The sequence below is a fragment of the Narcine bancroftii genome, chromosome 9 (assembly GCF_036971445.1).
Source record: "Narcine bancroftii isolate sNarBan1 chromosome 9, sNarBan1.hap1, whole genome shotgun sequence".
NCBI classification, from domain to species: domain Eukaryota; kingdom Metazoa; phylum Chordata; class Chondrichthyes; order Torpediniformes; family Narcinidae; genus Narcine; species Narcine bancroftii.
Genome location: NC_091477.1, coordinates 55,370,007 through 55,392,152, shown reverse-complemented (window position 1 = coordinate 55,392,152; position 22,146 = coordinate 55,370,007). Strand labels below are relative to the sequence as shown.

The following is a 22,146-nucleotide window of genomic DNA, read 5'->3' as shown; positions in this document are numbered from 1 at the left end:
ACGATGCTATAGCTTTAACCTTTCATTACGTCCTGCCCTACCTAGAGAATGCTCACTGTTTCCAGCTCAGCATTCAATACGATCATGTGTCAGAGGCTGATGGATGTCTTGTCCTCCATGCGATGGGGACTCGATACCCTGTTCTGCAACTAGATCCTGGACTTTTTAAACCAAAAGACTGCAGTCATTCCAGGCTGGTAGCAAAATCTCATTCCCATTGCACGGAGGACTAGCACACCTCAGGGCAGTGTGCTCAGTACTTACGACTTCACGGACAGATCCAGTTCTATCAGAATCAAGTTTGCAGATGATACGACAGTAGTAGGCCTCATCAGCAGCAATGATGAGTCAACTTAGAGAGGTTGGGCAGCTCATAAAACTGCACGAGTGCAACAGAGTCATTACATGGACAGGAGGCGATTATAGACCAGAAGGACAAAGATTGACTACCTCTCCATTCCACATCAAATGGTTCCATCACGGAGAGAGTGGAAAACACAAAGTTCCTTGGTGTACATTTCACAGACAACTGTCCTGGAACCACAATGTCTCTACAGTAGTAAAGAAGATGCAGCAATGCATGCACTTCATGAGGAGTAGCAAGAAGGCAAGGCTACCACCCTCCAACATTTTACAGGAGCACAAGTGAGTGATCTGTCTGACTACATCATTGTGTAGCATGGTAGATGGCAAGTATTGGACCAGAAATCAACAGAGGATCATCAAAGCAGCGAGAAGATCATTTTGCTATATTGACAAGATTCACTGGGAGCATTGCTCAAAGAATTATTGAGAACCCTTTCCATCCAGCACAAAGTATCTTCTAATACAGAAGCATTACATTCAGGACTGCCAAATTGAGAAAGGTTGTGAGATTGAAAAACAGTAGCCTATAACTGATTAAATCACCCCAAAATAATTACCTTTATTTATTTTGAACTATATCTTTAAGTATATATGTGATTACTATGTGCTGTGTATGCATGTACACCATGGTAAAAAAGAAACACTGGCTGTACATGTACAGAGGATATACAAATTTGAACTTGGAAAACACTGATCAAATCAGGACTGTACAGAAAATGTACTCCAGAGTGGTGGCACAAAACAAATTCTTGTACAAAATGCCGTTGGCATTAAAATTGCAAAAAAAAGGTGGAGATAGATAAATATTTGATAAATCAAGGAATATGGATGTGGAGAAATGCACTTTGAGACCAGCATAGACGAGTCATGGCCACATTGAATGGGGGAGAAGAGCTTGAAGGGCTGATGGCTGACTGTTTTCTCAGAACCACAAAAACTTCATAAAACACCCAAATATCAGTCACAGAACTCAATCACGTACAACCATACACAGAAAATGCAAGAGGGACTATGACCTAATCCTCCCCTCTTCCAGCCCAGAGTTTCACAAGACCGCAATTCTTACCAAGCTTGTGTCCATCCCCTGGTTCATGATATCACTAGAAAAAAGGGCAGCCATACTGGAGGACACAGCCACGTTCATGTTTGAATCCCCCTGTGGAAACAAAAAAATCAAAATTGCCACATTAGTTACTCGCTTCCAGACATGATCAGACGTTACAACAGATGGGTCCACCAGTGTACAAACAGTGTCAAGCAGCTAATTTTTCCATCCACAGCATACAACATGGAACAATTTCTTTCCAAAAGCTATCAGGCTCTTGAAGCTCCCCTCGTTACACTAACCAGGGATGCTCCAACACCACTAAAGGACTCTCTGAACTATTGGCTAATCACTTTTTTCCCCCCCACACTAGGATAACTGTGAATAATCTTTTTTTAAAACTTGGTCTCTTTTTAATTCAATTAAGTATACTATCAACGGCTCTGTATACGCTCATCTTTGTGAGGTTTTTCAGTTGGTTGTTTTTCCAGACTCTTGTGTAGTCTTCCAAAGGCGCTATTTGCCTTGGCGAGTCTGTTGTCTATCTCATTGTCGATCCTTGCATCTGATGAAATGGTGCAGCCTAGATAGGTAAACTGGTTGACCGTTTTGAGTTTTGTGTGCCCGATGGAGATGTGGGGGGGCTGGTAGTCATGGTGGGGAGCTGGCTGATGGAGGACCTCAGTTTTCTTCAGGCTGACTTCCAGGCCAAACATTTTGGCAGTTTCCGCAAAGCAGGACGTCAAGCGCTGAAGAGCTGGCTCTGAATGGGCAACTAAAGCGGCATCGTCTGCAAAGAGTAGTTCACGGACAAGTTTCTCTTGTGTCTTGGTGTGAGCTTGCAGGCGCCTCAGATTGAAGAGACTGCCATCCGTGCGGTACCAGATGTAAACAGCGTCTTCATTGTTGGGGTCTTTCATGGCTTGGTTCAGCATCATGCTGAAGAAGATTGAAAAGAGGGTTGGTGCGAGAACACAGCCTTGCTTCACGCCATTGTTAATGGAGAAGGGTTCAGAGAGCTCATTGCTGTATCTGACCCGACCTTGTTGGTTTTCGTGCAGTTGGATAATCATGTTGAGGAACTTTGGGGGACATCCGATGTGCTCTAGTATTTGCCAAAGCCCTTTCCTGCTCACGGTGTCGAAGGCTTTGGTGAGGTCAACAAAGGTGATGTAGAGTCCTTTGTTTTGTTCTCTGCACTTTTCTTGGAGCTATCTGAGGGCAAAGACCATGTCAGTAGTTCCTCTGTTTGCGCGAAAGCCGTCCTCTACCGGCATCACCTACGGCTCTTAGAACACTTCCACCAGCGTTGTCTCCGCTCCATCCTCAACATCCATTGGAGCGCTTTCATCCCTAACGTCGAAGTCCTCAAGATGGCAGAGGTCGACAGCATCAAGTCCACGCTGCTGAAGATCCAGCAATGGAGGACCATCGCCTTCCCAAGATCGTGTTATATGGCGAGCTCTCCACTGGCCACCGTGACAGAGGTGCACCAAAGAAAAGGTACAAGGACTGCCTAAAGAAATCTCTTGGTGCCTGCCACATTGACCACCGCCAGTGGGCTGATATCGCCTCAAACCATGCATCTTGGCGCCTCACAGTGTGGCGGGCAGCAACCTCCTTTGAAGACCACAGAACCCACCTCACTGATAAAAGGCAAAGGAGGAAAAACCCAACACCCAACCCCAACCAACCAATTTTCCCCTGCAGCCGCTGCAACCGTGTCTGCCTGTCCCGCATCGGACTTGTCAGCCACAAACGAGCCTGCAGCTGACGTGGACTTTTACCCCCTCCATAAATCTTCGTCCGCGAAGCCAAGCCAAAGAAGAAAGTATACTATCTTTATTAATAAACACAAGTGCTGGAGAAACTCAGTAGGCCCTGCATTGATATTTTATATATTATATATATTAAAACAAAAGATATTTACCACAATATAATAGACTCCTTCAAAAGCCTGAACGGTGGGCTATACATCATTGCCTCCTATGGATGGTGCAGAACCTGCTGAATTTCTCCAGAACTTGTGTATCAACTACAATCACAGTGTCTACAGACTTTGTTTCCCTCCATTCTACCACAGTTGTTTGTTTAGTTGTTTTTTATAGTTTTTTTTAAAGCGAATATCTTTTTGGCTGGAGCAGGAATTTTGGTGCATACGTACATAGTTGGCGACAATAAGCTCATCATAAGACCATTAAAATATCTTTGCATTGTGACCAAGCTCACATCTGAGATGTAATTTACAAATTAAATTTAAACTGCAAGGATCAATTTAAATTAAAAAGTAGTTTCAGTTTTCTCAGTCCTGAACACAATATCACCTGCCTCCTGCCCAGTTACACTTCCATCCACGGTTGGCATTGACCAATGGCTTCTCCCTCCCGGAGAATTGTTACTGTGCTCATATACGAGTAGTGTTAGCTGTGTGGTTTCTGACCAGAGCCACATCTTACTGAATTGTTCACACATTCTGGATAGAATCACTGAGGTTGTCGGACAGGTTCATCCCCACCCCTTCCCCTCAAATCCCAGGAGGCTAGTGTTGCAATCAAAATGATCCCACACGACCACCATCCGACCCCTTGCCTCTAAAGGGCAACCAATCCAGCTGTTGGTCACCAGGGAAGAGACTTTCTGACATTCTAATGGTGCACATTTTCAGTGGACTGTTCTGCATGGAGGTGCGAGAGTTGAGATTCAGATTTCCCAGTGTCTAGTTAAGTAATAGCCAATTGAAAAAGGGCACAGTTAAATTTAATTTTTAAAAACAGCTCTCCCAACAAATGTATCTTCAAAGTATAATAGAAAACAAAGATGGGTGTTTTCTGTGGAGAATAACAATGTTTTTGTTACCTCTGGATCACACGGATTCAATTCCAAAAATCCATCACAAGTGCTGTCTTCAGCCATGGGATAATCCAGGCACAGAGAATCCACTGACGTTACATTCCCAACTCCATCTGCCTCAAATCCAACCTAAAAGTTCAAATTATAAAAATAAATGGAATTAACATTATTTTCCTTGTGTGATGAATCCCACAGGGATAACTGAAGTTAAAAAAAACAACAGTACTCCTCATAATCTACCCACCCTGGATAGATAATTCGAGAAAACTTGAATTTTTTTTTAAAATAAGCTTTTTCGGTTGACCAATGCAGTTGAGAGTAAATAATTCAAGGTTTTTTTTTAAAAACAATGTCAGATTATAACCAAAAGCCTCCTCACTTGTATCAGGTCATTACAAGCACTGATATTAGCCAGGGGTGGGGAGAAGAAGATGAACAACAAGGCTTGAGGAATAAGAATGATAGCATGGAGCTCTGGGAAATCTAAACCCATGTGGTCAGGATCGGGGGGGGGGGTCTGTGGAGAGAGAACCTTGGGGGGTGAAGGTAGATGACCCTATTTGTTGGGGACAAGCCATCTCAGACTGGGATGATGATGATGGAGGAAATAATCAGAGCATTATCCTCACTTCAAGGTATTTTAGCTGCTGCATTATTGCCCTTCCCCTCAGTTTGAGGGCAGATGTGGAAATGCTCCTTGATGATTGAAATGGTCAATTCCATTTGTAGCTGTAATAATGAAAATACCCTACAGTCTGGACAATTTCCAAGTGATTGGAAGAAAGTTACAGACACACTGGGAAAGTTGACCAACCTTCAACGAGAAAGCAACTATTGTTTCTTGAAAAATAACATGACTACAAGTGCCTCTAGAAAGTCAATACCACCAGGAGAACAAGAATGAATATTAAAAGATGAATGAATAAAATACAATGGCTGTAGACTCAAAACACAACACTTGACATTTCACTCTTTGAATTCACTGTATTGCAGACCTGACCCACACAGTGCAGGGAGGTTTTGGGCTTTCCAATGGCCCACCAAGACCAGGAAGGTCTGAAGTTCCCTTCCTGGTTCAATGGGTGTATCTTTGTGGAGCTGTGGCTCTGTGCTCTTCAAGCTCAACAGGAGGGGTTTGGAAAAGAGTTAAGAAATCGTGCTGCACCTACCACACTGGCTCAGAGATTAGTGGTGACTACAATGCGCCAGGATTAACGAGAAATATGGAGGACAAACGCAGAGCTAAAAAAGTTAAACAAGAAAGTCTGCAGATGTTGGGGTCAGGTGCAACACATGAATGTGCTGGGGAAACTCAGCAGGTCACACAGCGTCCATAGGAAGAAAAGAGTAACAAGCTTTTCAGGCCTGGGCCTTTCACCCAGACCCAAAACCTTGGTTACTCTTTACTTCCTGTGGATGCTGCATGACCTTCTGAGTTTCTCCAGCACATTCGTGTATATCAGAGCTAAAAGATTTAGCAACACGCTGCTCAACTTCTCTTGAACATTTCTGCTCAAGTAGGTGGTTTCACAGGTTTCTTTGGACTTGGAAGGGGAGCAACATTATCCTGGGACCTGGGCTTCATAAACCCATTCCCTTGCTCACAATAGAGACCAGGACAATTACCATACAATCCTAATGATGAAATCTATGAAATGTAATCAAGATTAGCTCACTGTCTTGGCCTACCTTGTCTAATTAGATGAATGACCTACACCAGAAAAAGGTGGGTTTGCTGCCCACAGGAACATGGACTTCAGCTTGCATTCTCCAGTGCGTTGAAAAATCAAAAAAAAATCTGCAGCTATTAGAAATTGAAAATAAATTCAGAAATGTGTATTGCACTCAACCCCATCATCTGCAGACTTTCTTGTTTAACTCTAACACTGGCAGGAGACATAGAGCCAATGTTTCAGCTGGAGGTTAATAGGGTGTAAATTGGGCGGCACAGACTTGTGGAACAAAATGGCCTGTTTTTGTGCTGTACATCTAAGTTTTAAAATTCTGAAATTTAAGTTCAAAGATCCTTCATGATATTGGGCAGCTATAATGCAGGATCTACAGCCTGGGACATTAGACACTTTCAGGTGGCCAAAATACCTCGACTGTAAAGTCGCCTATTCTACCCCAGTGGGGCTGTTGGGTGGCCACCTGAAAGTGGAGAACCCAGCCAGGAGGAGCACTTACCTAACCCTCCTCCTGTAGGTATAATCTCCAGCTCCAAGAATCCCCCATTACACCTGAAAGCAGCAGTGGGATTACGGCCACAGTCCACAGGAACAGACGTTTGCTCGGACGTGGCTCTCTTTCAGCCTGCATGTTCAGGTGACAAAGGCGTAGTCTCCGCGGCCACCTGAATGTCCTGGCTGCACTCCTCCAACCGCGTCTTGCTGGTGTATTATCTACTTCCAAGCCCCTAAAAGCGGCCAGTGGCTCTATTTCTCTGTCCGCAGATGCTGCCTAACCTTCCAGCATCTTTGATCTTTATTTTCTCAAGTTTAGAACGATGAGACAAAATTTCATTGACATTTGTCATTTAATCGTCTGGATGTGAAATGTTTTCCTTCACTGAAGAGTTTAGAACAAGGGGATTACAGTCTCAGAACAACGGGTAGGTAATTTCTTCAAACAGAGTGAAGAACTTTGGGAATTCTCTACCCGCCAAGGCTGCTGAGGCTCCTTCACAGTGTTCATTTAAAAGAGAAGCAGATATATTTCTGAATATTAAAGGGATCAAGAGATGGCAAAAGAAACAGATGAAAGATCTTGACCCATACAGACTTCAAAAGCCAATGGCCAACTCCTGCTCTTGTGTCTTTATTTTGAATTTGCTGCTGGAAACACCCCATCAACAAAGTTCATTGTCAAAGTAACTACTGTAAATGAGTTAATTGCGGGTCAGCGATCACCTGATGAATTCAACAATTTAAACTGGGGTTCGGTAATGACTTGGGAGTCTGATTCCGGATCTACAAAATGGCGGATATTCCTTAACTGCCTTCAGCACAGGGTACCGTCCTTGTGTTTTTTTTCCTGTTTTTAGAGGACAACTCCTTTTAATTCCTATACCAATGATAAAAGTGGCCCCTTTTCAGAATTGTGAGAGCCAAGGAGATTTTTCTCAAGGAGCACCAACAAAGGTCTTTGAAGCACTTCTTCCGACAACTTAAAAGTCTCCAATGATGGGAAAATTTAAGTAGTCTTGAATCTTGACATCAATTTCACTGACAATTGTTGGAAACAGAGCTGTAAGAAACTACTTTGGGAAAGCACAGCTGCTGATCCCTTTCCATACTCCCGAGGTGTTGTCAGGTGGGTCACCCCTGGCTTTGCCTCTGTGAAAGTGGAGGAACGCTGACACCATTTCTAGATTCTGAATCTCAGAGACTTTCCCCAGGTCACAATCAACGACGTGCATTTGGACAGATTGTAAAGAAAGGCACTGTGTACCAAATATCGCAATCACTCTCGGGAGGTGGTCACTGAGATAACAGAAGTGGCCAATTATCTTTAAGGCCACAGCCTTGACACCAACCTCTGATGGGTTGTGAGCAAAGCCCAAAGCAGCACGATTGTGCACAGTTACAGGGTGCATTGAAGGGGACTCTCCTCTCAGAAGGACCTTTCAAACTGCCATGTAAAATGGGGTTAAGTGGGCAATTTGAGCCCCACTCACGCAGCAGCTAGAAAGGGTCCAACTCGGTCAGCGTGGTCCTAATCCAACAGGGTCCCCAACATACCTCAGAGGTCATCAAGGGATGAACTTAACTAGGTAACTTCCACTGGCAACTTAAACAGAAAATGGCCAAACCAGTTACTCTTGTGACGTTAGCACTTGAGCTGAGGTGCCCGCCGCGGTCGGGGCTGGGGAAGAGAGAGGGTGCCCGCCGCGGTCGGGGCTGGGGAAGAGAGAGGGTGCCCGCCGCGGTCGGGGCTGGGGAAGAGAGAGGGTGCCCGCCGCGGTCGGGGCTGGGGAAGAGAGAGGGTGCCCGCCGCGGTCGGGGCTGGGGAAGAGAAGGGTGCCCGCCGCGGTCGGGGCTGGGAAGAGAGAGGGTGCCCGCCGCGGTCGGGGCTGGGGAAGAGAGAGGGTGCCCGCCGCGGTCGGGGCTGGGAGAGAGAGGGTGCCCGCCGCGGTCGGGGCTGGGGAAGAGAGAGGGTGCCCGCCGCGGTCGGGGCTGGGGAAGAGAGAGGGTGCCCGCCGCGGTCGGGGCTGGGGAAGAGAGAGGGTGCCCGCCGCGGGTCGGGGCTGGGGAAGAGAGAGGGTGCCCGCCGCGGTCGGGGGCTGGGGAAGAGAGAGGGTGCCCGCCGCGGTCCGGGGCTGGGAAGAGAGAGGGTGCCCGCCGCGGTCGGGGCTGGGGAAGAGAGAGGGTGCCCGCCGCGGTCGGGCTGGGGAAGAGAGAGGGTGCCCGCCGCGGTCGGGGCTGGGGAAGAGAGAGGGTGCCCCGCCGCGGTCGGGGCTGGGGAAGAGAGAGGGGTGCCCGCCGCGGTCGGGGCTGGGAAGAGAGAGGGTGCCCGCCGCGGTCGGGCTGGGGAAGAGAGAGGGTGCCCGCCGCGGTCGGGGCTGGGGAAGAGAGAGGGTGCCCGCCGCGGTCGGGGCTGGGGAAGAGAGAGGGTGCCCGCCGCGGTCGGGGCTGGGGAAGAGAGAGGGTGCCCGCCGCGGTCGGGGCTGGGGAAGAGAGAGAGAGGGTGCCCGCCGCGGTCGGGGCTGGGGAAGAGAGAGGGTGCCCGCCGCGGTCGGGGCTGGGGAAGAGAGAGGGTGCCCGCCGCGGTCGGGGCTGGGGAAGAGAGAGGGTGCCCGCCGCGGTCGGGGCTGGGGAAGAGAGAGGGTGCCCGCCGCGGTCGGGGCTGGGGAAGAGAGAGGGTGCCCGCCGCGGTCGGGGCTGGGGAAGAGAGAGGGTGCCCGCCGCGGTCGGGGCTGGGGAAGAGAGAGGGTGCCCGCCGCGGTCGGGGCTGGGGAAGAGAGAGGGTGCCCGCCGCGGTCGGGGCTGGGGAAGAGAGAGGGTGCCCGCCGCGGTCGGGGCTGGGGAAGAGAGAGGGTGCCCGCCGCGGTCGGGGCTGGGGAAGAGAGAGGGTGCCCGCCGCGGTCGGGGCTGGGGAAGAGAGAGGGTGCCCGCCGCGGTCGGGGCTGGGGAAGAGAGAGGGTGCCCGCCGCGGTCGGGGCTGGGGAAGAGAGAGGGTGCCCGGCCGCGGTCGGGGCTGGGGAAGAGAGAGGGTGCCCGCCGCGGTCGGGGCTGGGGAAGAGAGAGGGTGCCCGCCGCGGTCGGGGCTGGGGAAGAGAGAGGGTGCCCGCCGCGGTCGGGGCTGGGGAAGAGAGAGGGTGCCCGCCGCGGTCGGGGCTGGGGAAGAGAGAGGGTGCCCGCCGCGGTCGGGGCTGGGGAAGAGAGAGGGTGCCCGCCGCGGTCGGGGCTGGGGAAGAGAGAGGGTGCCCGCCGCGGTCGGGGCTGGGGAAGAGAGAGGGTGCCCGCGCGGTCGGGGCTGGGGAAGAGAGAGGGTGCCCGCCGCGGTCGGGGCTGGGGAAGAGAGAGGGTGCCCGCCGCGGGTGGGCTGGGGAAGAGAGAGGGTGCCCGCCGCGGTCGGGGGCTGGGGAAGAGAGAGGTGCCCGCCGCGGTCGGGGCTGGGGAAGAGAGAGGGTGCCCGCCGCGGTCGGGGCTGGGGAAGAGAGAGGGTGCCCGCCGCGGTCGGGGCTGGGGAAAGAGAGAGGGTGCCCGCCGCGGTCGGGGCTGGGGAAGAGAGAGGGTGCCCGCCGCGGTCGGGGCTGGTGAAGAGAGAGGGTGCCCGCCGCGGTCGGGGGCTGGGGAAGAGAGAGGGTGCCCGCCGCGGTCGGGGCTGGGGAAGAGAGAGGGTGCCCGCCGCGGTCGGGGGCTGGGGAAGAGAGAGGGTGCCCGCCGCGGTCGGGGCTGGGGAAGAGAGAGGGTGCCCAGCCGCGGTCGGGGCTGGGGAAGAGAGAGGGTGCCCGCCGCGGTCGGGGCTGGGGAAGAGAGAGGGTGCCCAGCCGCGGTCGGGGCTGGGGAAGAGAGAGGGTGCCCGCCGCGGTCGGGGCTGGGGAAGAGAGAGGGTGCCCGCGCGGTCGGGGCTGGGGAAGAGAGAGGGTGCCCGCCGCGGTCGGGGCTGGGGAAGAGAGAGGGTGCCCGCCTGCGGTCGGGGCTGGGGAAGAGAGAGGGTGCCCGCCGCGGTCGGGGCTGGGGAAGAGAGAGGGTGCCCGCCGCGGTCGGAGCTGGGAAGAGAGAGGGTGCCCGCCGCGGTCGGAGCTGGGGAAGAGAGAGGGTGCCCGCCGCGGTCGGAGCTGGGGAAGAGAGAGGGTGCCCGCCGCGGTCGGAGCTGGGGAAGAGAGAGGGTGCCCGCCGCGGTCGGAGCTGGGGAAGAGAGAGGGTGCCCGCCGCGGTCGGAGCTGGGGAAGAGAGAGGGTGCCCGCCGCGGTCGGAGCTGGGGAAGAGAGAGGGTGCCCGCCGCGGTCGGAGCTGGGGAGAGAGAGGGTGCCCGCCGCGGTCGGAGCTGGGGAAGAGAGAGGGTGGCCCGCCGCGGTCGGAGCTGGGGAAGAGAGAGGGAGCCCGCCGCGGTCGAGCTGGGGAAGAGAGAGGTGCCCGCCGCGGTCGGAGCTGGGAAGAGAGAGGGTGCCCGCCGCGGTCGGGAGCTGGGGAAGAGAGGGTGCCCGCCGCGGTCGGAGCTGGGGAAGAGAGAGGGTGCCCGCCGCGGTCGGAGCTGGGGAAGAGAGAGGGTGCCCGCCGCGGTCGGAGCTGGGGAAGAGCGGTGCCCGCCGCGGTCGGAGCTGGGGAAGAGCGGTGCCCGCCGCGGTCGGAGCTTGGGGAAGAGCGGTGCCCGCCGCGGTCGGAGCTGGGGAAGAGCGGTGCCCGCCGCGGTCGGAGCTGGGGAAGAGCGGTGCCCGCCGCGGTCGGAGCTGGGGAAGAGCGGTGCCCGCCGCGGTCGGAGCTGGGGAAGAGCGGTGCCCGCCGCGGTCGGAGCTGGGGAAGAGCGGTGCCCGCCGCGGTCGGAGGTGGGGAAGAGCGGTGCCCGCCGCGGTCGGAGGTGGGGAAGAGCGGTGCCCGCCGCGGTCGGAAGGTGGGGAAGAGCGGTGCCCGCCGCGGTCGGAGGTGGGGAAGAGCGGTGCCCGCCGCGGTCGGAGGTGGGGAAGAGCGGTGCCCGCCGCGGTCGGAGGTGGGAAGAGCGGTGCCCGCCGCGGTCGGAGGTGGGGAAGAGCGGTGCCCGCCGCGGTCGGAGGTGGGGAAGAGCGGTGCCCGCCGCGGTCGGAGGTGGGGAAGAGCGGTGCCCGCCGCGGTCGGAGGTGGGGGAAGAGCGGTGCCCGCCGCGGTCGGAGGTGGGGAAGAGCGGTGCCCGCCGCGGTCGAGGTGGGGAAGAGCGGTGCCCGCCGCGGTCGGAGGTGGGGAAGAGCGGTGCCCGCCGCGGTCGGAGGTGGGGAAGAGCGGTGCCCGCCGCGGTCGGAGGTGGGGAAGAGCGGTGCCCGCCGCGGTCGGAGGTGGGGAAGAGCGGTGCCCGCCGCGGTCGGAGGTGGGGAAGAGCGGTGCCCGCCGCGGTCGGAGGTGGGAAGAGCGGTGCCCGCCGCGGTCGGGAGGTGGGGAAGAGCGGTGCCCGCCGCGGTCGGAGGTGGGGAAGAGCGGTGCCCGCCGCGGTCGGAGGTGGGGAAGAGCGGTGCCCGCCGCGGTCGGAGGTGGGGAAGAGCGGTGCCCGCCGCGGTCGGAGGTGGGGAAGAGCGGTGCCCGCCGCGGTCGGAGGTGGGGAAGAGCGGTGCCCCGCCGCGGTCGGAGCTGGGAAGAGCGGTGCCCGCCGCGGTCGGAGCTGGGGAAGAGCGGTGCCCGCCGCGGTCGGAGCTGGGGAAGAGCGGTGCCCGCCGCGGTCGGAGCTGGGGAAGAGCGGTGCCCGCCGCGGTCGGAGCTGGGGAAGAGCGGTGCCCGCCGCGGTCGGAGCTGGGGAAGAGCGGTGCCCGCCGCGGTCGGAGCTGGGAAGAGCGGTGCCCGCGCGGGGAGCTGGGAAGAGCGGTGCCCGCCGCGGGTCGGAGGTGGGGAAGAGCGGGTGCCCGCCGCGGTCGGAGGTGGGGAAGAGCGGGTGCCCGCCGCGGTCGGAGGTGGGGAAGAGCGGGTGCCCGCCGCGGTCGGAGCTGGGGAAGAGAGGTGCCCGCCGCGGTCGGAGCTGGGGAAGAGAGAGGGTGCCCGCCGCGGTCGGAGCTGGGGAAGAGAGAGGGTGCCCGCCGCGTCGGAGCTGGGAAGAGAGAGGGTGCCCGCCGCGGTCGGAGCTGGGGAAGAGAGAGGGTGCCCGCCGCGGTCGGAGCTGGGGAAGAGAGAGGGTGCCCGCCGCGGTCGGAGCTGGGGAAGAGAGAGGGTGCCCGCCGCGGTCGGGAGCTGGGAAGAGAGAGGGTGCCCGCCGCGGTCGGAGCTGGGAAGAGAGAGGGTGCCCGCCGCGGTCGGAGCTGGGGAAGAGAGAAGGGTGCCCGCCGCTGGTCGGAGCTGGGGAAGAGAGAGGGTGCCCGCCGCGGTCGGAGCTGGGGAAGAGAGAGGGAGCCCGCCGCGGTCGGAGCTGGGGAAGAGAGGGTGCCCGCCGCGGTCGGAGCTGGGGAAGAGAAGGGTGCCCGCCGCGGTCGGAGCTGGGGAAGAGAGAGGGTGCCCGCCGCGGTCGGAGCTGGGGAGAGAGAGGGTGCCCGCGCGGTCGGAGCTGGGGAAGAGAGAGGTGCCCGCCGCGGTCGGAGCTGGGGAAGAGCGGTGCCCGCCGCGGTCGGAGCTGGGGAAGAGCGGTGCCCGCCGCGGTCGGAGCTGGGGAAGAGCGGTGCCCGCCGCGGTCGGAGCTGGGAAAGAGCGGTGCCCGCCGCGGTCGGAGCTGGGGAAGAGCGGTGCCCGCCGCGGTCGGAGGCTGGGGAAGAGCGGTGCCCGCCGCGGTCGGAGCTGGGGAAGAGCGGTGGCCCGCCGCGGTCGGAGGTGGGGAAGAGCGGTGCCCGCCGCGGTCGGAGCTGGGGAAGAGCGGTGCCCGCCGCGGTCGGAGGTGGGGAAGAGCGGTGCCCGCCGCGGTCGGAGGTGGGGAAGAGCGGTGCCCGCCGCGGTCGGAGGTGGGGAAGAGCGGTGCCCGCCGCGGTCGGAGGTGGGGAAGAGCGGTGCCCGCCGCGGTCGGAGGTGGGGAAGAGCGGTGCCCGCCGCGGTCGGAGGTGGGGAAGAGCGGTGCCCGCCGCGGTCGGGAGGTGGGGAAGAGCGGTGCCCGCCGCGGTCGGAGGTGGGGAAGAGCGGTGCCCGCCGCGGTCGGAGGTGGGGAAGAGCGGTGCCCGCCGCGGTCGGAGGTGGGGAAGAGCGGTGCCCGCCGCGGTCGGAGGTGGGGAAGAGCGGTGCCCGCCGCGGTCGGAGGTGGGAAGAGCGGTGCCCGCCGCGGTCCGGAGGTGGGGAAGAGCGGTGCCCGCCGCGGTCGGAGGTGGGGGAAGAGCGGTGCCCGCCGCGGTCGGAGGTGGGGAAGAGCGGTGCCCGCCGCGGTCGGAGGTGGGGAAGAGCGGTGCCCGCCGCGGTCGGAGGTGGGGAAGAGCGGTGCCCGCCGCGGTCGGAGGTGGGGAAGAGCGGTGCCCGCCGCGGTCGGAGGTGGGGAAGAGCGGTGGCCCGCCGCGGTCGGAGGTGGGAAGAGCGGTGCCCGCCGCGGTCGGAGGTGGGGAAGAGCGGTGCCCGCCGCGGTCGGAGGTGGGGGAAGAGCGGTGGCCCGCCGCGGTCGGAGGTGGGGGAAGAGCGGTGCCCGCCGCGGTCGGAGGTGGGGAAGAGCGGTGCCCGCCGCGGTCGGAGCTGGGGGGAAGAGCGGTGCCCGCCGCGGTCGGAGCTGGGGAAGAGCGGTGCCCGCCGGCGGTCGGAGCTGGGGAAGAGCGGTGCCCGCCGCGGTCGGAGCTGGGGAAGAGCGGTGCCCGCCGCGGTCGGAGCTGGGGAAGAGCGGTGCCCGCCGCGGTCGGAGCTGGGGAAGAGCGGTGCCCGCCGCGGTCGGAGCTGGGGAAGAGCGGTGCCCGCCGCGGTCGGAGGGTGGGGAAGAGCGGTGCCCGCCGTCGGAGGTGGGGAAGAGCGGTGCCCGCCGCGGTCGGAGGTGGGAAGAGCGGTGCCCGCCGCGGTCGGAGCTGGGGAAGAGAGGTGCCCGCCGCGGTCGGAGCTGGGGAAGAGAGGGTGCCCCGCCGCGGTCGGAGCTGGGGAAGAGAGGTGCCCGCCGCGGTCGGAGCTGGGGAAGAGAGGTGCCCGCCGCGGTCGGAGCTGGGGAAGAGAGAGGGTGCCCGCCGCGGTCGGAGCTGGGGAAGAGAGAGGTGCCCGCCGCGGTCGAGCTGGGAAGAGAGGTGCCGCCGCGGTCGGAGGTGGGGAAGAGAGGTGCCCGCCGCGGTCGGAGGTGGGGAAGAGCGGTGCCCGCCGCGGTCGGAGGTGGGGAAGAGCGGTGCCCGCCGCGGTCGGAGGTGGGGAAGAGCGGTGCCCGCCGCGGTCGGAGGTGGGGAAGAGCGGTGCCCGCCGCGGTCGGAGGTGGGGAAGAGCGGTGCCCGCCGCGGTCCGGAGGTGGGGAAGAGCGGTGCCCGCCGCGGTCGGAGGTGGGGAAGAGCGGTGCCCGCCGCGGTCGGAGGTGGGGAAGAGCGGTGCCCGCCGCGGTCGGAGGGTGGGGAAGAGCGGTGCCCGCCGCGGTCGGAGGTGGGGAAGAGCGGTGCCCGCCGCGGTCGGAGGTGGGGAAGAGCGGTGCCCGCCGCGGTCGGAGGTGGGGAAGAGAGGTGCCCGCCGCGGTCGGGAGGTGGGGAAGAGAGGTGCCCGCCGCGGTCGGAGGTGGGGAAGAGAGGTGCCCGCCGCGGTCGGAGGTGGGAAGAGAGGTGCCCCGCCGCGGTCGGAGGTGGGGAAGAGAGGTGCCCGCCGCGGTCGGAGGTGGGGAAGAGAGGTGCCCGCCGCGGTCGGAGGTGGGGAAGAGAGTGCCCGCCGCGGTCGGAGGTGGGGAAGAGAGGTGCCCGCCGCGGTCGGAGGTGGGGAAGAGAGGTGCCCGCCGCGGTCGGAGGTGGGGAAGAGAGGTGCCCGCCGCGGTCGGAGGTGGGGAAGAGAGGTGCCCGCCGCGGTCGGAGGTGGGGAAGAGAGGTGCCCGCCGCGGTCGGAGGTGGGGAAGAGAGGTGCCCGCCGCGGTCGGAGGTGGGGAAGAGAGGTGCCCGCCGCGGTCGGAGGTGGGGAAGAGAGGTGCCCGCCGCGGTCGGAGGTGGGGAAGAGAGGTGCCCGCCGCGGTCGGAGGTGGGGAAGAGAGGTGCCCGCCGCGGTCGGAGGTGGGGAAGAGAGGTGCCCGCCGCGGTCGGAGGTGGGGAAGAGAGGTGCCCGCCGCGGTCGGAGGTGGGGAAGAGAGGTGCCCGCCGCGGTCGGAGGTGGGGAAGAGAGGTGCCCGCCGCGGTCGGAGGTGGGGAAGAGAGGTGCCCGCCGCGGTCGGAGGTGGGGAAGAGAGGTGCCCGCCGCGGTCGGAGGTGGGGAAGAGAGGTGCCTGCCGTGATCGGAGGTGGGGGGGGGTGTGAAGAGAGGTCACTGCGTGATTGGAGGTGGGGTGAGGTGAAGTGAGGTCACTGCCGGATCGGAGGTGGGGGGGGGGGTTGAGAAGAGAGGTCACTGCCATGTTCGGAGGTGGGGGGGGGGTAGAGGTTACTGCCGCAGTGCGGCGTGGAGGGTGGAAGGAGGAAGCGAAGTTGCAGCTGCAGCTGTGAAAGCCACAGTGACGGCTCAACATTTGCAGCCAGCAGGATGTTGTTGGGATTGGGGGGGGAGACGACTAAAGGGGGAAAAGAGTGACTGACTGGTGAGGTGGTGATTGACAGAGGGTGGTGACTAAAGGGGGTGCGGGAAGAGAAGGACTGACAGCCAATAGTTCCCGTGAGTGTGTGACACGTCACTTACCGTGTCATGGGGGGCGGGGTAGGATCCCCCTTAAAACGCTGGGTTGTCAATTTAATGGGTCAATCCCCCTGCAGCTTCAAAAGTGCTTCCAGCACCTTTGCCCAGTAATCGCACCTGGGTCCCAGTAGGGCTACCCAGGGGCTGCAGTTTAAAGGAACCTACTAGAAAGATGTATTGGTCATTAATTCCACAGGGCAGAATGTCTGACAGTAAGGATGCTGGGATGAAGCCAACAAAGATTACTAGTAAAATGGAGAACATTGAATGACAGGAAACTAAAAGTAGTAACAAGAGGAAGAAGTATATGGGTTTCAGGCAGGTTCAGAGCAGCTGGAAGAGGAGAGCAGAGTTTCAGGACCCCTCTGCTCATTGGGTTCTTAAAATAGAACTGGAGTGAATGCACAGTGTTGCTGAAATAGGTCAGCAAGTCATTCTAAGGACTGGAGGAAGGCACATGATAGTACAGAAGGCAAACAGAGAGTAAATGATCAATGTAAACAAGGTCAGGAGAGGCAAGTTGAAGTTTGGCAGAAAAAAATTACAGGGGCAATTACACACTAAATAGATGGGAATAGTGACAAAAAGATTTGGGTTAGATTGAAAGCAATTCCTCCTGTAGAATAGATTGGAACAATTCAAACACATGAATTTTATGGGTGAAGGTAGAGAATATAAATAGATACACTATAATGACAAGTCTATATACATCTTGAGTAAGACTATAATAGGAAATTAAGACGTGACTGGAAAACTTTCCAAAGGTCCACTTGGATTTCTGCTGGACGTTCCATCTTGGCCAGTGGCTCTCATCCTTTTTCTTTCCACTCACATCCCACTTTAAGTAATCCCTATGTCATGAGTGCTCTGTGATTAGTAAGGGATTGCTTAAGGTGGGATGTGAGTGGGGAGGCAAAGTTGAGAATCACTGCTCTAGACAATTGTTACTGAAATATTTGGCTTGAGAAAAATGGTCATTGGCCCATTTCCATTCGAGTACTGAATCCGTACACATAATGAGTTTACGAGGTACAATTAAAACAGTGGTTCTCAACCACCTTCCCTTCCCACTCACATCCCACCTTAAGCAATCCCTTACTAATCACAGATCACCTATGACATATGGAATACTTAAAGTGGGATGTGAGTGGAAAGAAAAAGGTTGAGAACCATGGGACTAGATCCAGGTCTCCACCACATCTGGGGGGGGGGGGGGGGGGGGGGGGGGGGGAAGAGAGAGAGAGAGAGAAAATAACTAAATAAATAAATAGAAAGATAGATAGAAAGATTGATTTAAAAAAAATATTGAGAGACAACCTTTCAAACTGTTGCCATTTCAGTAGAATACCACCCAAAAGCATTCAGTGGCTCCCTCCACAGATGCTTCCAACTATATCACAGATTCCTGTTTATGAATTTCTTGCATTTCATACCATTTTGAATCCCATACAATGGAAAAAGTTCCATATATTACAAAATAAAATGGACTTGCATTTTCCTTGTTGTGGTCCAGGCTTCTCAAGTCCATATGGTGCTTCACCAAGTTTTGAGGGTCAGACATTACCAACATAGGACTGCTGCAGAGAATCTCAGGCTGCAAGGCAATGAATATTTACATGCAAGTAAATATTTAAGAAGGTGGCCTTTCTTACAGAGCTATTTTTAAACTTCATTTTATTCAGCCAATTGCTAACTTTTTGCATTGGTAGTAACGAGCTCAGAATTGTGAGCAAAGCTCAACAGTCAGCTGCCCTCATTTCCTTAGACCTCGTCCTTTTAAAAATTTAGACATACAGCACAGTAACAAGCCAATTTGGCCCTATGAGTCCATACCACCCAATTTACACCCCATTAACCTACACCCCGGTATGTTTTTGAAGGATGGGAGGAAACCAAAGCCCCCCGGAGAAAACCCAAGCAGGCACGTAAAGAGCGTACAAACTCCTTACAGACAGCGTGGGATTCAAACCCAAATCTGGTCCCAATCGCTGGCGCTGTAAAGGGGTGTCTTTGGCAGGCCAGATTACATGTGGGATATTAGAAAGACCTTTGAAGTATTAATAGCCATCTGGCCACTTTCAGGATGTGTTTCGGTAGCAGATACAATAACCAGGCTGTTAGAAATTAGCTTGTTTTTTTTTTAAAAAAAGAAACCTGTCAATGTACGATTCAAATTCCCAACTTCCCAGTGAGAATATTTAAAGCTCTGTGAAACAAACTCGTGAAGGAATTTGCATCAAGGGACTTGAAGAAATTCAAATGATTGCCATGGTAATCTATATACAATGCAATAGTTCAGAATGTTCACTATGTAGTTGTAAAAACTTAAGTTTGTTCTTTTTCCTCCTCTCTGACCGCAGGCACTTCCATCACAATCATTTCTTTCTTACAGTTGTGACCCACCTCAATGGCAGCTGCACCTTAAACCACCACACCCCAGCAGACAGGTTTCAACTCATCATCCTATAGATTTGTATGAACCCAAAATGTGAACAGTTTCTCTCTTCACAGATGCTGCCTGACCTGCTGAGTATTTTCAGCTCTTTTTATCATGTGTAGGTCAATGAAGTCACATAGCAAACCACCAGCACCAGAAACTTGGGACACGAGTCAGAATCACGAACAATGATTCCTTACATTTCCTTACCTAACTGAGCAAACCCAAATCTTCTTCTGCTACAAATCAGACACTTTACACAATCCAGAAGTTTGGACCTGCACCTGCTTTAAAGTTTGTGTTTGCAGATGAATGATTGGAATTTGGGTTTGAAAAGAATCAATATAGACTCAATCAGCACAAGAGTTAACAAAGTTACAACAAACTCAGTTACCTCACTGATCCCCAGTACAGTGAGGTATCCATCATTTTGGTTGGGGGGGGGGGGGTGGGGGAAGGTGTCCATAGAAGGGAGGACAGCAGAGAGAAGGTCTGTCAGCAAAGAGAGAAGGCTAGTAGACAAATTTTGGAGGTGGAAGGACCGATGGTCGAGGAGGAAAGGGATCAGTGCTATGATAACGGTAAGAAATAAGAGTTGACCGTAAAGAGGGGGATAAGCAAAAGGTAAGATGTGGGAGGTCTTTGAAATGCATTTACTTTAATGCTAGGAGTAATGTAAGGAAGGTGGATAAGCTGAAGGTGTGGATTGAGATTTGGCAGGATAACTTGGTGGCGATCAGTGACACGTGGTTGTAGGAGGGATGTGACTGGCAGTTAAATATGCCAGGATTTCGCTGCTTTAGGTGTGATAGAATTGGAGGTGTAAGGGGCGGGGGTGTGGCATTACTTGTCAGGGAAAATATAACAGCAGTGCTGATGTGTGATAGATTGGAGGGCTCATCAAAGGAGGCAGCGTGGGTGGAATTAAAAAAAGTGAGGTCACAATTATAGGGGTTTATTATAGACCACCTAGTGGTGATTGAGAACTAGAGAAGCAAATGTGTAAGGAAATAGCTGAAATGTGCAATAAGCACAGGGTTGTGCTAGTGGGGGATTTTAATTTTCCTAATATAGATTGGGAGATGCATTTAGTGAAAGGGCTGGATGGCTTAGAATTTGTAAAATGTGTGCAGGATCATTTTTTTGCAGCAATACCCACTAGAGAAGAGGCAGTTTTGGATCTACTGTTGGGAAATGAAAGGGCAGGTGACTGAGGTGGATGTTGGGGAGCCCTGGATCCAGTGATCATGGTACCATTAGTTTCAACATAATTATGGAAAGGGATAAGTCTAGTCTGACGATGAAGGTCTTTGAGTGGGATAAAGCCAGATTTGATGAAATGAGAAGGCATTTGCAGGGAGTGGTTTGGGCCGATTTGTTTTATGGGAAGGGGGTAGAGGAGAATTTCCTCCAAGCAGCATTTTGAGGACATCCGTGCTTCAAAGATGATGGCAGTTCTAGGAGGAAGCTCTCCTCTACATTCTCAAGGGCATTTAAATGCTGGCTTTGTCTGTAAAGCTCACCTTTCCCGAATTAATTTTTAAAAAAATAGACAATGTCCATGAGCCCCATGTCCACCTCACTGAGCATCATGCTGCTCACTCCATGCCCAATGTTTACAATAGAGGAATCAGCACCTCTGCTCCTTGCTTCTCTTCACACGACTTACTCTAAAGGATTCTTTCTCAGTGTACATGAAGTCGTTTCCCAGAAGTGGTCGTGGTCTCCCCACAAAGCACGTACTGTAACAACACAAAACAAAAGCACATTAGAGATCACACACTCAGCAGGGACAACAATACCCTGTAGACAAACCATTTTAAACACCTGAGAATCAAAGCAGGGACTGCAAACTAGGGCACCTTGCATTCAGCTGGGGAAATGTCAAACCACGGAGAAAGCAATTAGCATTCAGAGATAGGATAACACATCAATTTCCTTGCTTTTCAAAAAAGCCATGGAGAGTGGACAGCAGAGCTTAAATGGAGGCCCACGTTTAGCATCACTGGCTGGTGCTTATAAAATGGAACAGTAGTTCAGAACAACAAACTTACCCAAAGCACCATTCACAGAGCAGAAACGCAATGACTGCCCCAAGCTACCTAGAAAGAGAACAATGTTTCCTGGCCCCCTCCCTGCTCAGAAGTCCAATTTCAGATTGTTATTTTCCTTCTACAATTGAAATAGCACAGGGGCCACAGCTATAGAGCAGCTGCCTTGACATCAGCGAACCTAGTTCGATTGGGGCCCCTGTGCTGTCTGTGTGGCATTGACACATTCATCGTGAGAGTGAGTTTCCCTCAGCTGCTCCTGCTTCCTTCCATATCTCAAAGACCCAAGCTCCAACTTCATGATGGCTTAACTCCATGATCAACTAGCTCTCCCAAAGAAGGCCTCAGTCACCTAAACTGCTCCCCCCCTTCCCCACTCCACCAGTACTTAGTGTAGACGACACTTTCCTTATTCCAATATATCCTAATTTCAAAGTATCATCTTCCAAAGTGTGAGCTGCGATATCCCAAATTTAGATCTCTTTAATAAATCAAACTCTGTGGTTATTACTTTATATAGTTTTAATTCATTGATAGAACAGATAAACATCTTGCATAGCTTCACTACAAGACTTTCATAATGGTAAATAACAAACATTTACTGTATAATAGAGATACAAAAAATTTTAAGAAAAATTTCTCATGCTCACGCTTCCTTCACATCTTGTAGAAGAGAGCAACCACTCAGCCTGGGTGTATTTTACTACATATTATATCATAGTCACTATGGTAACACTACAAACAATAGTTCTTTTAGAGACAGGCACAAAATTAACTAAGAATCAAAAAACACAAGGTTTTAATCTTTACAGTTAGCTCTTCCTTCTTTAGTTCTCCAGATGATCCTGTTTCTCTCTTCAGCACCACCTCTCAATCCCCGGTGCAAGTAAGAAAATTTGCAGATTTCCCCCTCTGCCCACCTCTCAACTTCATACAGCCTTTGGTACATCACTCATCCCAAACCTAGGTAACTCAGCTGCAGCACAGATGTGCCTAAGCCTATCACCATTTCAGCCAAAGCACAGGCCCAAGACAACTCATCATCAGCACGTCGAGACCCAGCCTCAGACCAAACTGTCCATGGCACACTATCAAAGTGTCTCATTCCCAACTGGGAAGCCTTATTGGCTGCAGCCAGTCACTCCTAACCCCAGGATTATGGCCATGATTTGGGGAAATGACAAGAGGGAATAATCTCTTCCAGAAATTAAACAGGTGAGGAAAGTGCCCGGAAATTACCAAAATGACACAGCCTCGAAACATTGAGGAAGAGGTCATTAATAGTGGGAATATGTTAGGAGGAGAGCTTCTCCAGGGAGTAATGGGTTAGGAGCAGGGGAGTAAACAGAGGGAGTCCACAGGTACAAGCCACCCAAAACACCTTTCCAACAAGTGAACGCTTCAATTGTTTCAAATGAGATAAAAGCATTCCCTCTAATCCCAGGAAAAGGGTTTGATAAAATAGACAGGACTGCATCAACTGTGAACATTTATCCATCCATGTATCTTTCTCATTTCTTTTTCCATCTTGGCATATATAGTGTAATT

At 55.0% G+C, this 22,146-nt stretch overlaps 1 protein-coding gene across 8 annotated transcripts in view; it reads right to left on the bottom strand.

Moving 5' to 3' along the window:
* The window catches only part of LOC138743660 (M-phase inducer phosphatase 1-B-like), a 103,289-nt gene that overhangs the window by 17,035 nt on the left and 64,108 nt on the right, over positions 1 to 22,146 (bottom strand). For all 8 annotated transcript variants that reach the window (XM_069899200.1, XM_069899205.1, XM_069899207.1 and 5 more), the window contains 4 exons: positions 20,217 to 20,289; positions 17,603 to 17,704; positions 4,268 to 4,390; positions 1,433 to 1,522 (listed from right to left, as the gene is read on the bottom strand). In XM_069899200.1, coding sequence (XP_069755301.1) covers positions 1,433 to 1,522; positions 4,268 to 4,390; positions 17,603 to 17,704; positions 20,217 to 20,289 — 388 coding nt within the window. The remainder of the gene's footprint in view (positions 1 to 1,432; positions 1,523 to 4,267; positions 4,391 to 17,602; positions 17,705 to 20,216; positions 20,290 to 22,146) is intronic.